Below are 15207 nucleotides of genomic sequence, written 5' to 3'. Positions count from 1 at the left end.
CACTACAGGAGAAGGGGTGTCAGTGGAAAAATATAGGAGCTGCATGAATGAATTGGCACGTTGCCAGGAGAGAGATACAGCAAACCAGATGGAAGTGGTTCTGATTTGGTACGAGGAGCTGTAGAGAGTCCCTGATGAGTGATGACAAAAGTTGAAGTTTAGTGAATGTGAGAAGAGCCTCTAAATCTCCCTGAGTGTGTTGTGGCGGAAACATAGTCCGTCTGGCATCACGCTGAGATGCTAGGATTCATGTCTTGGCAAGAGCCAAAGTGTTGATTTTGTGGTTACAGACAACTGTCTGCACTTCTGTTTTAACTGGGAAGCTACAGAGGCAGAGGAAAATGTCTACTGATCAACTGGGACAGAATTGGGGGTAACCTAGCAACAGTAGTGGAATGGGACTGGGATTATAAGAGCGTGATGGGACCCTAACCTGAAAGTAATGAAGCACTGGAGAGACAGCCTTTAACTGGGATGGAATGAATGAAGCAGAGTTATTGGACTCAAAATGGATTTTGAGTCGGAACCGAAAGAATATTAGTAACTGGCAGGTTGTCTGTCCCCCCCTCAATGAAGACTGAAATATATCAACAACTCTCAAGTGGGCCGTATTTCTTATATTTGTATGGCCATAACCAAATGTATTAACAGTGTACCTGGTAAAATTCCAAGAGAGCTGAGCCAATACAAGAAGGTGGAGTTAAAACACAGCAGACTGCTGATTGGTCAGAGAGAATTGACCCATCTTATATTCCAAGTAAGAAGATAATTGAGCTACCTGCTGCTTAAAAAGACAGACATCCAACTAACTTTATGAATACACTAGTCTTATATATCCTGCTGGCTGGTAGCCATGCAGTAACACACTCCTACTGTCTCCACTGAGATCCACGAGAGCTTGTGCTCTACAGACTTTGCTTAGTGATTTGTTGTTCTGCGGTGATTGTGTTGATCCTTGGCTCTAGAGAAGGCAGTGACACGGCATACATTGGCAAACAGCTTTGCTCGCAGCCTCAGTGTAAGGTAGCAGGTTGTTTTGCAATGCAAATGCAAAATCTGGTGATTAAAATTAACTCAGCATGAATCAGAGAGTGAAAACACCCTTAAGGAGAGAGGAAGAGCAAAGAGGAAGGAGGAAAGAGAAGGGAGATGATAGCATTTACAGTTTGTTTCATACAATACACTGTTTATACTATACCATTGGCCATATGGTACTAAGTAGAAATAGGGTACTAAACTAACAGAAATTCAAATGTGTTCCCCCCTTTTTTCATTTTATGACTGTTAAAATCTGAATAAGGTCTCTGTCTGTTCTATCTCTCCATCCCTCCTTTACTCTCATTGCCAGTCAGTTAACCAGCTAAATGAATGTGATGAATATGTAACAGCAGCTGTTGTTTATAACATTAAGTCTCAAAAACCTGAAACAGCTTGAGACATCTCTCGTCTGCTTCCCTCCTCCTCTCACTCTTCACTTCTCTGCACACTCCTTTCATTTCCTCGTCTCCTCTCTTCTCCTTCTCTCCTCACACATACATTCAAACAGCAGCTTACTTGTAAGGTATGTGTTTTGCTCCCGTTCACCAGGGCCAGGATCACGTTGCCGAGGGCGGACAGAGAAAGGCACAGAGGGGCCGAGCTGGGCGAAGAGTTCTCCCTTCCATTCCCACCTCCCGCTCCTCCTCCTCCTCCTCCTCCGAGCACTTTGACATCACAGCTGCCCAGGTCCAGCAGGTGGAGGCGACTGCGACCCCCTGACACTGGCAAAGTGAGAAAATGTGTCAGACATGGTGAGCCAGACAGGATGGTGAGGTGTGCATACACGTAAGAGGGGCTGAAGTGCAGGAATAGCACAGAGATGTTCAAAGTGGGAGAGTGGCCTCCCCAGGGGGGGTCCACACACCAAAACACGCCTTTCAGTCGAGGATTTATGGAGCTAACACCAACCCTTTCTGCTAGTTTAATTCACCACAAGGTGCGGCACAATAAGATACATTTATTTGTGATGGAATATAATAATCCAGTCAAATATATCATCAACAAACACATAATTTCCCTGGTATTGAAAATACTGTGGGCTAATAACGTGGTGTTGATGAGTATAGACCCTACAATCCCTCAATAAAGACAAAAATAATACAATTTTATAAGAATGTGTTTCACATAATCAAACTGAATTCAGGGGCTATGGACACACACACGGACACACACAAACTTTTGCCTTTTTTTATCATATATGCATGCATATACGTAAAAGCACTCGGAGTGTTAGTTATCATTGTTATTTTGGTCTGACATCTGTCTCAGTGTCTCATTGTTATACACACAAAGAAACTCACACTACCCATTCATTATCATCCAGTTATTGATGGAGACATGAGTGCAGGTGTGATATGTCTGGGAATTCATCTAAACAAATTATCTATATCAGTCTGTGACAGGTATGTGCACAACTCTGTCAGGAAGTCTGTTGCCTGCGCTCCTTATACATCTATAGTGAGTATAGTAAATGCTTTGGTCTGTCTATCATTGTTGTGTCTTCCATGTGCGGAAGCAATATTTCAATAGTATGATTATCAGGTGTAGGACTCACAGCAGGCATCATGTGATGTGATAACAACATAAAAGAGTAGTTTCTGCAGCAGTAAAATAAGCTTTTTGTTTGTTGTTGTTAGTATTATAATGAATAGGTACATTAGAACAAACAGTACTTACTCCCTCCCTTGCCGGTCTTCTCCATGCGATACTGGTATATGTGTAGTGTAAACAGCATGTGTGAGTTCCTGTGTTCTTCTTCGGTGGTGTTTGGCCGCTGGCTGCTGTGGCGAGCTGCTATGGCTGCATCCAGAAACCAGGCGGCCTTCTCTGGGGTCGGAGCACGCAGCTCAGACTGGTTCTGGAGCTGGGAGATGTGTGGGAGGAGAAAAATGGTGTGAATATAAGAAAGGGCCATGAGCCAGACAAGAGGGAAGATACCATTTAATCTTATCTGAGGCTCAGTTTACTTGCCAAAAAGTGTCTAAACACGGAAAATACTGTGTACATGATTTGCATGTTCAAATAAAGCATTTTCTAATTTGCCTGGAGATATGGCAGTCAGAGAACAATGGAATCAAAGGTGAGAGAGAATGCGATAAGAAAGAGAGAGTGTGTGCGTGTTGCTTCAGGATATCATTACTGATGAGATTATGTCAGATTAGTTAAGGATTACACAGATGTTCTTGTTTCAGACCCTATAATCCCATAAACAAAACTGCAACCACACACACACACACACACACACACACACACACACACACACACACACACACACACACACACACACACACACACACACACACACACACACACACACACACACACACACACACACACACACAAGTTAATTTTCTGTCAGTTAGATGTCAATTGAGCTCCTCTTCATACACACACTATTCACATTATTATGTAATTAAAACTTTAAAATTAATGATGATGATAACATTAACTATAATTGGGATTCAATGTAATGCCTTTTGTTGGCTGATTCATGCTTATTAAAGTGAATTATTTATCATTAAATTAAATGAAAAAACATCAGTCCACAATCTTGAATATAAGCAGACAACATATTTTTCTCTAGCTATACTTTTATTTGTACATGTCATTGAATCATACACTTGACATTTCTTTTCTTTGATTCTGACTAAGCCAGTCAGAGCTATTTCTGAAGCCTGTGTTTTAAAAGACGCTTGGTTTATTTTTGAAGAAAAAAGACTATAATGGCATGATAAAGCTACCATATTTTATCTGCTGCTCCAAGGTGACTATATAAGTCTAAGGAAGCATGCGTATCCCACAGCTATTCGCCTGAGGCTCCAAGAAATAAAGGCAGAGCATATTGATACAAGGCCAGAGGCTGTTCATACACACAGGATTTGATATACAGCAGTCACATTACATAAGCAAATATTCCCGTCAGCTGCTGCAGTGTGTTTGAGTGTGTGCAGGTGTGTGTGAGTGTATATACCTGCATGCCACAGATGGGGTCCTCAAACAGGTAGACTCCAGGTGACTGTCCATCCTGTAGGCTTCCTGTAGCGACTTCAGACAGCAGGTCCTTAAGGTTCTCCTCTTTTCCCCAAACCTACACACACACACACACACACACACACACACACACACACACACACACACACACACACACACACACACACACACACACACACACACACACACACACACACACACACACACACACACACACACACACACACACACACACACACACACACACACACACACACACACTTTGTCAGACAAATTGTAAAGGGAAAATCTAAAACCATATCAGAGAAAGTTTAAAGTAAATATTACAGTGATAAGCATTTGATGTGCCACTGCCAGCACTAAAGCTACTGAATTGACCACTTAGTAAAGATATTTTTAGTAACCTCCTCTCCTAAAAGTCTGCATCAGCAGAGTTGCCAGTAACACTGACCTCCACTGCAGAGACGCGCACTGAGAAGCGAGCTCCGGTTTTTTCCTTCCTCTCATTGATGAGCTTAAACAGCCAGGAGATGGCACATGGGATTATTCCCAGAGTTTGAAGCGAGTCATCTCGGCCAATCATGGTGTAGGATTTACCTGCAAGAGAAAGACAGGAAGACAAAATAAGGGTGCAGAAAAAGATGGACATCATCGGTAACACTAGCAAGTGAAAATGTGCTCTGTGTGAATAGGTGTGTGTGTGACATGTGTGTGTTTGAATGCCAATGTGCACATGGAGCATTCTTGCACACAAGACGATGATTATCCTCACCACACACACACACACACACACACACACACACCTGCTCTGACTGTCAGGAGTGGGAGATCAAACACACACATAAACAAAGCCATATGTCACACCTCACAATCACACTGACACTAACACTTACACAGAAACAGAGGACTTCAAAAGCCTGGCTGCTGTGATGCAGGGTAGAGAAATGTGTTCACATTTGTTCAAAGATCCAGCATGGAGGGGCGGTTGTCAGCTGCACTGACATTTTACATTGTTCTCCCTCAATGTTTTTACAGGGGCGTTAAGACTTACTGTCGAAACAAAGGTTCATTTTATGTATTGTCACATAAAATTCAGAAAAAGTAGAGGAGAAATAGTGAAAAAGCTCATCAAAAATGTTTAGACATTGTTTATAACTTTATAGTAGTGGAAATGAAATCCTTTATTGGTCTCTAAAGCGCAATGCTGCATCTGCTATAGATAAAACCTACAAATGCTGTCAAAGTATACAATAAAGAATATGATCAGTTGTATAAAAATAAGCAACATTTAGTCATTTACTTTGATTTAACTGAATTTCTGTTTGATTTATTTGTATTAAATCCAATGGGCTCCCTCGATCATAATGGCTCTTTGTCTTACCGCTACCATAACCACAGAGTACTTGAACAACCGTCCTTTCTGTTGTTTTGCCTTTCAGGGCTGTGTAAGGGAGTCTTAAATTACATCTACAAGTTCTGACTACCACAGGCTGTCAAGATATGGTCAGATAGATTACTGCTGAGTACACTGACTAACACTGTAACACAGTGACAACACACTTCAGGCGACAAAGGTGTGTGTGTGTGTGTGTGTGTGTGTGTGTGTGTGTGTGTGTGTGTGTGTGTGTGTGTGTGTGTGTGTGTGTGTGTGTGTGTGTGTGTGTGTGTGTGTGTGTGTGTGTGTGTGTGTGTGTGTGTGTGTGTGTGTGTGTGTGTGTGTGTGTGTGTGTGTGTGTGTGGCTAGTTGATGCATATTCACAGTAATTGGTCCCTTCAAGCAGAGCTTCGCATGCTGTCAGTGTCACATCCTGGCCCTGGCTGATCGCCTCACTCCCTCACCTGTGTATTTTCGCTCCCTGTTAATCACCTGCCTGGTCTCAATGAGCCTCAGCTGTCCCTAATGATCACTCCTCACCTGTGTATTTAGTCTGTGCTGTTTCCTTGGTCAGTGCCAGTTTGTCTTGTCTGTATAGCAGAAGGTGCTCCATGTTTCTCTTCTGACGTAAGCTATTGTTCTAGCTGCTTAGCATTTGTACCAACCTAGTTTTTTTTTTGTTGTGTTGCTTCTCTAGTAGTTTTCCGCCAACTTAGTTGGTTGTTTTTCGTTACTTCAAGTCAGTACATTTTTTGATCATTGCCTGTTTTATTTTTACCTTTTGGATTAAACGCTTGACTAAAGACCTTATTGCCTGGTTGTGCTCTTGAGTCCTATTTTTGCTCGTGCCCGTACTTATGCTTGATAGTCAGAAGGAAAGTGAACAGGGTGAAGACAGTGTGAGAGAACAAGGCAGCTCTGTATCACCAGTTCAAAGACATGAGACACATGAGTTTACACACATACACACACACATCATTTATAAAAGATGATCCAACCTAAGCCAATAATCCATTAACGTTTACCATAATCCATCAGACATGATTCAAAGCCAGAGGATTCAATTACATTCCTGAAGTCCATCCATTTATTTTAGTATCTGCCTATTCAATGAAAAGCCTGGTTACTCTTTGCAAAAGTGTGTGTGTGTGTGTGTGTGTGTGTGTGTGTGTGTGTGTGTGTGTGTGTGTGTGTGTGTGTGTGTGTGTGTGTGTGTGTGTGGTGTGGTGTGTGTGTGTGTGTGTGTGTGTGTGTGTGTGTGTGTGTGTGTGTGGTGTGTGTGTGTGTGAGAGCAGACTCGTGTGTGTCCCCATATGTGTCTACAGCTAAGGGCCACAGGGCTGAAGATAAATGCTCCTTGTGTTACTTTCCCCATTTTAATTAGGAAAAAGGTAACTCCGTTATAATGCAGCCTCATTAAGATCCATGGCCTTAGGAGAGCTGTATGGAGAACAATTATCTCATCTGCTGTAGCCGTTTTAACTGAAACCAGCGATGTTAGAGTCGCTCCACGACATTAATATAACAGTAAAATTGATTGAAAGAGCAAACTCTCTTTGATGGATCATATAAAAGCTGTTGCATTATTAAAGCCAGAAAATCTGGAAATGCCAATTACTCAACATAGCCAAACACTGACAATAGAAGGTGTGTGTGTGTGTGTGGGTTCCAGTCACAGTATTATCCACTATGAATCATCTTCATGGACCATGACACAGTTATCCCATGTGTGAATGTTTGAATGCTGAGTGAAGACATGTAAACATGGTGAGAGATGTGAAACATCTACACTGCCTGTCGGAGCTTTCTTTAGTTGGCCTTTTTGATAGCAGAAAACATACAGCCTGATTTATCACAACTACGTGGCGTACACTTGTGGTTTTATTTTTGCAACGAGGGCTTGTTTGCAAAATTACCAGTGTGTTTTATATATTTTCATTAGGGTTTACCGAACACCCAACAGTGTTGGCTGGTGAGGCTAATTGCCGTATAGTGGCTGAATTTGGTAATACATGACACTTTGCTTTCAGTTGACTCTCAGTTGTAGCTTCAATTTAAAGGTGGGGTATGTAATTCACTTCAGAAACACTTTTTGTTATATTCCATGGAATGCTCTTAACATCCCGATAGCAATGAATATGTGAAATGCTTTGACAATAAATACATAAAACAATGTAATCTGTGGATCATCTGAGCTAAAATAACTGGATGGCCTACCTGCCTGTCAGCCTTCCATCTGTGCACAAACTTATCTCGTGCCCTCATTGGTCATGTGCTCGTTTGTGTGTGTTGGAGGAGGGGCTCTGTAAGGAAGTGGCAGATTTTTTCCGGCTGTGTATTTTCAAATTCGAGCGCACTCGAGCTGGTTTCTCCAAAATTACCCACCCCACCTTTAAGTGGGGTTAGTTTTAGTAGACAAATGCAATTAATGTGTCTAAAAAGCTGACTTTAACTTTCTGACTGTCTGAAAAACGTATGTCTTTTGACCTTTCGATTCAATGTAGCGAATGTGTTGCCAGTGATGACAGCAAAAATGACAATTCGAACCAATGTTGAGAATACTCATACTACTAGCCTTCCTCTACTATTTCAGACATACCCAGTAGGGTGGTCCTTAAAATTGAAAGTCGGAAAGTCTAAGCTCCAACTTTCAATTTTAAGGACCACCCTACGTGAGGCTAAACTTCAAGGTCGATGAGGGAGGGGTAAATGTTGTTGGAATTTGAATAAAATTCCCCAGGAGAGTTTTCTTGACTAGTATAACGAATTCCGGTGGTTGGAGCCTAAAATAAATGAATTCAAAACATTTACCTCTCACGAAGGACCACCCTAATACCCAGTGCTCACATTCTAAAACTACGCATGTTATCAATTCTTAGTCCAGTGAAAGGACGCTACAATCATAAATTGAAAGTGTCTTTTTACAGCAGCAGCGGAGTCAAAGGAAAGATGACTGAAAAGGCAATGGTTAAGCATTTGGAAGCAAAAAGCAAAAGCACCAATTTGGCAATATCTGGGATTTTAAGGGCTCTACAAATTCTTAAATTGAGTGTCATCGATGGAATTATTTTCTTGTAAAATGTTTATTGAAATCGGTGTTTAATAACCGGTGCAAAATTGTCCTCACCCTGGCATCCCTACTCATTAACAAGACACTAATTCATAACAAATGTATAAATGAGCTTACTTTTACAACTGGTTTGGTCAGACATGAAATCCCCACAGCACAACCCAAGGAAACACAGCGCTTTGCATGTTGGTTTTACATAGAAATTCATTAGTGTTTGTTCCCGGGCTCAGCCGTTAACACAGAAGTGTTCCCTGCTGAACTGCTGCATTTCAATTCCCTGCTTTCGTCCTCTGCCAGCAGTTGAAGGGGACTTAGAAACTCCAACATGCTGTATGAAGATCACAAGCCAAGAAGGGTAATGCTGCGAACATGCTGAGGGATAAACACAACGGGGACCGACCGAGGGTTGAGTTACATCTTTGGCTGTGTGTGTGTGTGTGTGTGTGTGTGTGTGTGTGTGTGTGTGTGTGTGTGTGTGTGTGTTGTGTGTGTGTGTGTGTGTGTGTGTGTGTGTGTGTGTGTGTGTGTGTGTGTGTGTGTGTGTGTGTGATGTGTGTGGTGTGTGTGTGTGTGTGTGTGTGTGTGTGTGTGTGTGTGTGTGTGTGTGGTGTGTGTGTGTGTGTGTGTGTGTGTGTGTGTGTGTGTGTGTGTGTGTGTGTGTGTGTGTGTGTGGTGGGTCCGTGTGTGTGTGTGTGGTGGGTCCAGGCATGTTGCAGTAAGGGATGCTGACCCTTTTTAAGACAGCTTCTCTTAAAACCAGCTAGAGAAGGATTAGAGAGAGAGAAACACAGACTGAGAATGCTTTCAGCTTCAGCAGACACTAATCCTCCTCTTTCTCTCTCTGATAGATGAGAGCCAGTCGAGAGACGGTCGAGTGAGAGACTGACACACACACACACTGAGGATGACTCACGAGACACACATGCTCTGTTTTTGTAGTCTGGTTGTGTGTGTGTGTGTGAGCGTTACCCAGCTTGGAGTGCCCAAAGCAGAAGACGCAGCCATCTGCTCCGTTCACCACCGACTGAATCACCTCGGCAACCGTTCCCGCGCACACCTCCGCCTAGCAACATGCAGATAGAGAGAGATGAGGGAGTAAGGTCAAGAAATTAAATACCTGGACAATAATAAACTGTGTACGTTAGAGAAGTGTTCAAACGTATCTTCATGGGAGCCCTAGAAGGTGTGTACATTTGAGCGACAGATAACCCAAAAGAAGATGGTAAAATGTAGATGATGGGTTTGTTCCTCATTAATGTTGCTTATTTTTTATGTATTTAATCCATTTATTTGTTCATTTTAATGGTCTGCAAAGGCCAAAATCTCAAAGTTCCCTCCAGAGTGAGTTTCTCTCCAACACACTCCCTCCGTGCCTGAAACGCCTTCATGGGAATCCTTTGTTTATTTCCATAAAAGTGACATCACTACGTAACACTCGCGCTTCTATTGGCTAGCGCTCAAACACAATGTACGTGATAGACATCTTCAAGCGGTTGACCAATCACAACAGAGCCGGCCAGAGCAGATTGGGCTCTGGTTTCAGACAGAGGGTGAAAAGAGGTGCTGCAGCACAGGCAATATGAGAAAAAGACCTTATTCAATACAAATATGAACCTAAAAATATGCATTACAGGACCCCTATAAAATGTGATTCACAGGGTTGAACAACTACAATGTTAATTGGGCGGCATGAAAATAGAAAATCTCCACTTTTTTAAAGAGACTTGAAGTTTGAGTGTGTTAATTCTATACTAGAGGCCTAGTTTGATTTTACATTTTTGGGTCAAATCTTGGATGTGAATCTTGAATGCTGGTCTGCTGTCAAGCCGAGTTCAGATGTATTTTTACAAGACTCAGCAAGAGTACTAGGTGTTCCATTTAAAGGTTTAATAGCAGTGAAGTCAGAGGCACTGGTAAAGGTGGAGAATACCATGTAATTGGTATTTTATTAATTCAAAACTAATCGGTGAAAACGGAGCGATAATTGGAAAGAATCAAAGACAGACTGAAGACGAGACTCGGCCGGCTGGAGTGAAAGCTGCATTAAGCATTGACACTAAGTCTGCAGAATGGGAATAATGGAACTCATTCTCATACAATTATTCCTTTTGATTGCATGTTAGATAGACCCCATACATTGCAATTATTCCAAAGAGAGTTCCTTTTTAATTTTTTTTTTAATTGACTATATTAATTTGAAAGGGCAACCTCAGGTGCTCTGGCTCCGTCCGGGTAAAAATAAACACTCTTGATTACATTACATGTTACTTGTTAGACGCTTTTATCCAAAGCGACTTACATACTCAATACTGTGGGCAATCCCCACAGGAGCAATTTGAGGTGAAATGTCTTGCCCAGGGACACAACGACATGCTGACTGCAGTGGGGTTTGAACCTGTGACCCCCTGATTCCCAACACCAAGGCTCTACCCACTGCGTCACATGCCCCCTATGATTCACCCCCTATGTATGACATCAATACAGTAAGTCCAGGTTTCTTCTGATTATCTTCTAGAAATTCAACTGAACATTGTCTTTCAGATTAGTGTCATGAAAGGTCCTTTGTTCTCCTAACTCATAATCACTTTTCTTACCTGTGATGCATCAGGAGGGAACGCAGCATCAAAGGTGAACATTTTTGGAGGAACCTGATTGGCTGCTGCCTTCTTCGTGGAGGCAGCGCTTTGTGTCTGATTGGCTGACGGGTCCATGATGGTGATTTGCTTCTTCCTGGGATCAACTTTAAGGAAGGAACTGGACTCAGCTGCGTCCGACTGAGACACTGGACACACGCGCACCATCACTTTCACCTGAGGGTAGGACACAGAAAACACATATTCAGATACATTTGAAACAACCGAGTATGATGGAAAAACACCTGCTATGTTATGCTCTACAAATACCCAAGATAGATCCAGAAGTTCAATGGAACATCTCCCAATAATGCAACTTTTTATGAAGCACTGGTCGGGTTTGCAAATTATCTCTAAAATAAATCATTTCTGGTCTGATGATTGATAAACCAGTGAGATAAGACTGTAATCAACAGGCACAAAACACACATTCATAAATGCAATAGTGCTAAAGTTACAGTTATACTTTTGGGATGCCTTTGCAGATCCTTAAGTATCTATTATGTGCTCTACATGGCGCTCCTATGTCGATAAAGACTGTTGATAAAGAGTTTCTGATGTGTTTTCTTGTCTGCTGTGTTTGCATCAATACTTACTCCAACCCACTTACACTTCAAGGGCACTGTAAAGGCGTGTTTGCTAGAGGGCATCTGAACTCATCTGAGCCGTGACAAAAGACTTCCAAAGTCATAACACCCCGCTTTTATTTCTTTTAAGTCTAAGATATGTTTTCACTCTCTCCTCACCTAAATTATTCTTCTACCCTCCTCCTCCCTTCACATCCTTTACCTGTCACTCTTATCACTCTTATCTCTCTCTCTCCCTCCATCCTAAATCCCTTCCCTTTCCTCTCCTCCTGTCTACCTTCAGCTCGCTGCCACAAATCAAAAGCCTGAAGTGCAGGAATCCTGTGTTTAGCTTTCTCTCCTCTTCTCGCTCTTCCTTTCCTCCCACTCATGTCATAAACTGTTAGTAGCCACGATTTAGCGCCTGACAGCTGCTCTTGTTTTCTTTGATATCAGAGGAGGCAAAACGCTGCGTCATCAGGATCTGAGTGAGCACCAGAACATTTTACCATATAAACATCCTTTTCTCTGTTAGTGAAGTTGCTTTAAAGTTTGAAGAACTTTCTCATTATGGATCTCTTTATCCTCCTCTGGCTCATCAGGGTGAATTAGTCTTTGTCTTTCTTTCTCTTTTGAACTTTTACTGCTCTCTGATTCAGTCCATCTGTGTCTTGTCTTCTTCTCTTTATGTGTGTTGCTTAGTCTTCCCACCTGCTACATGATTATCCAGGAGATTTACCACATATTTCCCCTCCTGGAGGCTTAGTTAAAGTAAATGAATGGTGCAGAGTGTCAGATGCAAAGGGACATTTATGGATTTAGTCTAAACGCAACACCAACTGTCACAGAAACTGATCTGAGCGTCCCTGATCATGACATATATTTCATATTGAGCAAATACTGACTTGTGTTGCCTTTGCTCAAAGCAGAGTGAGTATTTTTGACACCTACTGGAACAATATTGTAAGCCATTGTGTTGAGTTGCTTCTTAGTGAAATGCTGAGTAAATTAAAGTTGGGCTTTTATTGTGAAAGATAAAACGGTAATAATTTGGAGTCGAATGCACCTTTGGAAGAGATAAACTGAGTCACAAAAGTAACGAGTAATGTAACTAATTAACCTAGTGTTATCACTTTCTCAATGAGTAACATGTAATGTGTGATTGATTACATTTCTCGAGTAACTTTTCCATCACTGCTCCTTCTTTAAAAGGTCCCATGTCATGCTTTTCCGGTTATTACCCGTCCCCTTGTGTGTTATGAAGGTTTTTCTGCATGTAAACGGTCTGCAGAGTCACAAACCCTCAAAGTACACCCTGTAGCGAGTAAAAGTCTAACACAGAAAAGACCTGTCTGTGCTGCCCCAGAACGCCTCGTTGGATATTTCTCTTTTTCCATTTGTTTCTTCCGGGGTTCTGTGACGTGTTAATACCCAAATCACCAACAAATGACCGGATTGGCCCAAATGGACCAATCCGCGCAGCACCTCACACTCCAGGATCCCTTGGCTAACTAACAGGGAGTCCCCATTGACTTGCATAGAGCTCCCTGAACGCTGGTAATAGACGAGTTGGGATCCCGGAGAAATGCTCTCCGCAGTCCCATGCTCACAGCGTTATAAACCTTTTTCTTACTCAATATCAAGCCACACTTATTGTTTTTACTTCGGCTATGAGTGTTTGTGTGTGCTCAGGATGAGTTTCGCTGTGTCTCGCTGTATCGCCGACCCGGAAGCCTGTCTGCTCCTCGCAGCAACGAGCCTCGCAACGTCCCGACCAATCAGAGCACACTGGGCTCACAGGGAGGGGGGGGGGGGGGGGGGGGAGGGACAAGCTCCAACAAGCCGTTTAGGACAGAGAGTGAATACCTGGTGAATAAATACACATACTATACAGAGATGCTGTATGAGAAAAATTGCAGACCTCAACAATGGAAATATGATCAGTAGAAATGGCCATGACATGGGACCTTTAGTATATTGACACACAATTGCCATGTGGCGTCTCTGTGTTGTTCTTTTAAACATATGCAGACTGGTCTCAACTAACTTTTTATTCCATGATTTTAGACATTTGTATCCGTTTCTTCAGGTGCTATAAAAAGATTCTGATAAAGACTCATCACATCTTATTTGTACCAAGTAGTACTATGGCCACACCAAGCCTCTCCCTCACCAAAACCATCGTCTTTGTAAAGACTAGGAATAAATACCCTACCACATTTACACATTGTTAGAAAACCACTCATGTCATATTTCCTTATGGTATTCTTCAAAAGTTGAATCTTGATTAATGTCAAGGAAATTATTTAAAGGTAGGTCAGAACCATGACATGACATGGCTATACAAAATACAAGTGTAAAAACATGGTTACCCACTTAGAAAGTTTGCCTGCTATCTAAAATAAAAGGATAACCATTCTGTGAAATCTGAAATAGTACAAGTTTACAGTAAATTGGCTTCAGCTGGGATCGCTGACTGCACAACATCTCTAGATTGTTTTGGACGAGGCAGTTTAAGGCATGACAGATGCAAAGAGCTGAATGTCCAATAACAGCAAATCAGCTGACAGTCAACAATAAACAGGCTGACAGTTAAAGGATATTCAATTTCTAATCCTTACAGTCTTTGTGAGTTGACAGAAAGGGAATGAGTGCATTGTTAGTTTTGGCCTCTGTAAGACTAGATGTCGCTCAATCCTCGAATAACACCAATATATTGACCCAGTCCTTCAAAACATCTAATATATGGATGAGGATTGAGCACCTGTGTGTAGTTTGGTATAGATAATGAAAGGATGGATGAACAAGAGTATTCAAGTATCTCTGCTAGAGTGTGCAGGATAGTCATAGGTTATACACTGTGACAAATACAAAATAAGAAAGAATTATGATCTTATTTTACCATTTATTTCCTCACTAGTTTGACAGGGCTCACAGGTGCCGGGCAGATGAGAGGTAAGAGATGAGAGGAGGAGAGATCCTTTGTCTGTGAACGCTTGTTAGCACAGATGAATCATCGTCTGAAGTGTGATTCTACACTGCACTTCCAGTCAAACACCACCATGGGACGACGAATCACACACTAATCCCAAAACACTCCCACCCCCCAACTGCACTCTGCATTAGATATATAGAGATAGAAAGACTGTTAGTTACCTGTGAAGAAGGATGTTATCTTATATAAAAACAAGTCAGTGACAAGAAAAACCTGTTAAATGTAAGTCTTTGTTTCATATAGTGTCTGTCAAGTGCTGAAAGTTGAACAGCACAGTTTATTCATGTTTGAGCTTGAATTTGATTCTCCACTAAATTGGATTATTAATTAATTAACCTTTGCCGAATGACGGTACTTCTAGATAACATCAATAACATTAAGCACTTTTCTACAAAAGAGATACAAAAAGTGGAGCAATTATTTGTCATGAATTATTAAAAGCCCTGGAACAAAGAGACAAAAGCCACCAGAGGAAGGTCATGTTATTCAGAACAAACTCACCTAGAATGAATAGTGAAGTGTGAGAAAGCATAAAAGCC

General features: G+C 41.8%; 1 protein-coding gene across 1 annotated transcript in view; it reads right to left on the bottom strand.

Moving 5' to 3' along the window:
- The window catches only part of kif26ba (kinesin family member 26Ba), a 96105-nt gene that overhangs the window by 18421 nt on the left and 62477 nt on the right, over positions 1-15207 (bottom strand). Inside the window, 7 exon segments of the mRNA XM_034224341.1 lie at positions 1555-1571; positions 1573-1760; positions 2716-2902; positions 4010-4126; positions 4481-4626; positions 9444-9537; positions 11069-11284. Coding sequence (XP_034080232.1) covers positions 1555-1571; positions 1573-1760; positions 2716-2902; positions 4010-4126; positions 4481-4626; positions 9444-9537; positions 11069-11284 — 965 coding nt within the window.

Source organism: Gymnodraco acuticeps, unplaced genomic scaffold (assembly GCF_902827175.1).
Source record: "Gymnodraco acuticeps unplaced genomic scaffold, fGymAcu1.1, whole genome shotgun sequence".
In the NCBI taxonomy this organism is placed as follows: Eukaryota; Metazoa; Chordata; class Actinopteri; order Perciformes; family Bathydraconidae; genus Gymnodraco; species Gymnodraco acuticeps.
Note: the sequence above shows the minus strand (reverse complement) of the source record. Positions and strands in the feature narration are given on the sequence as shown.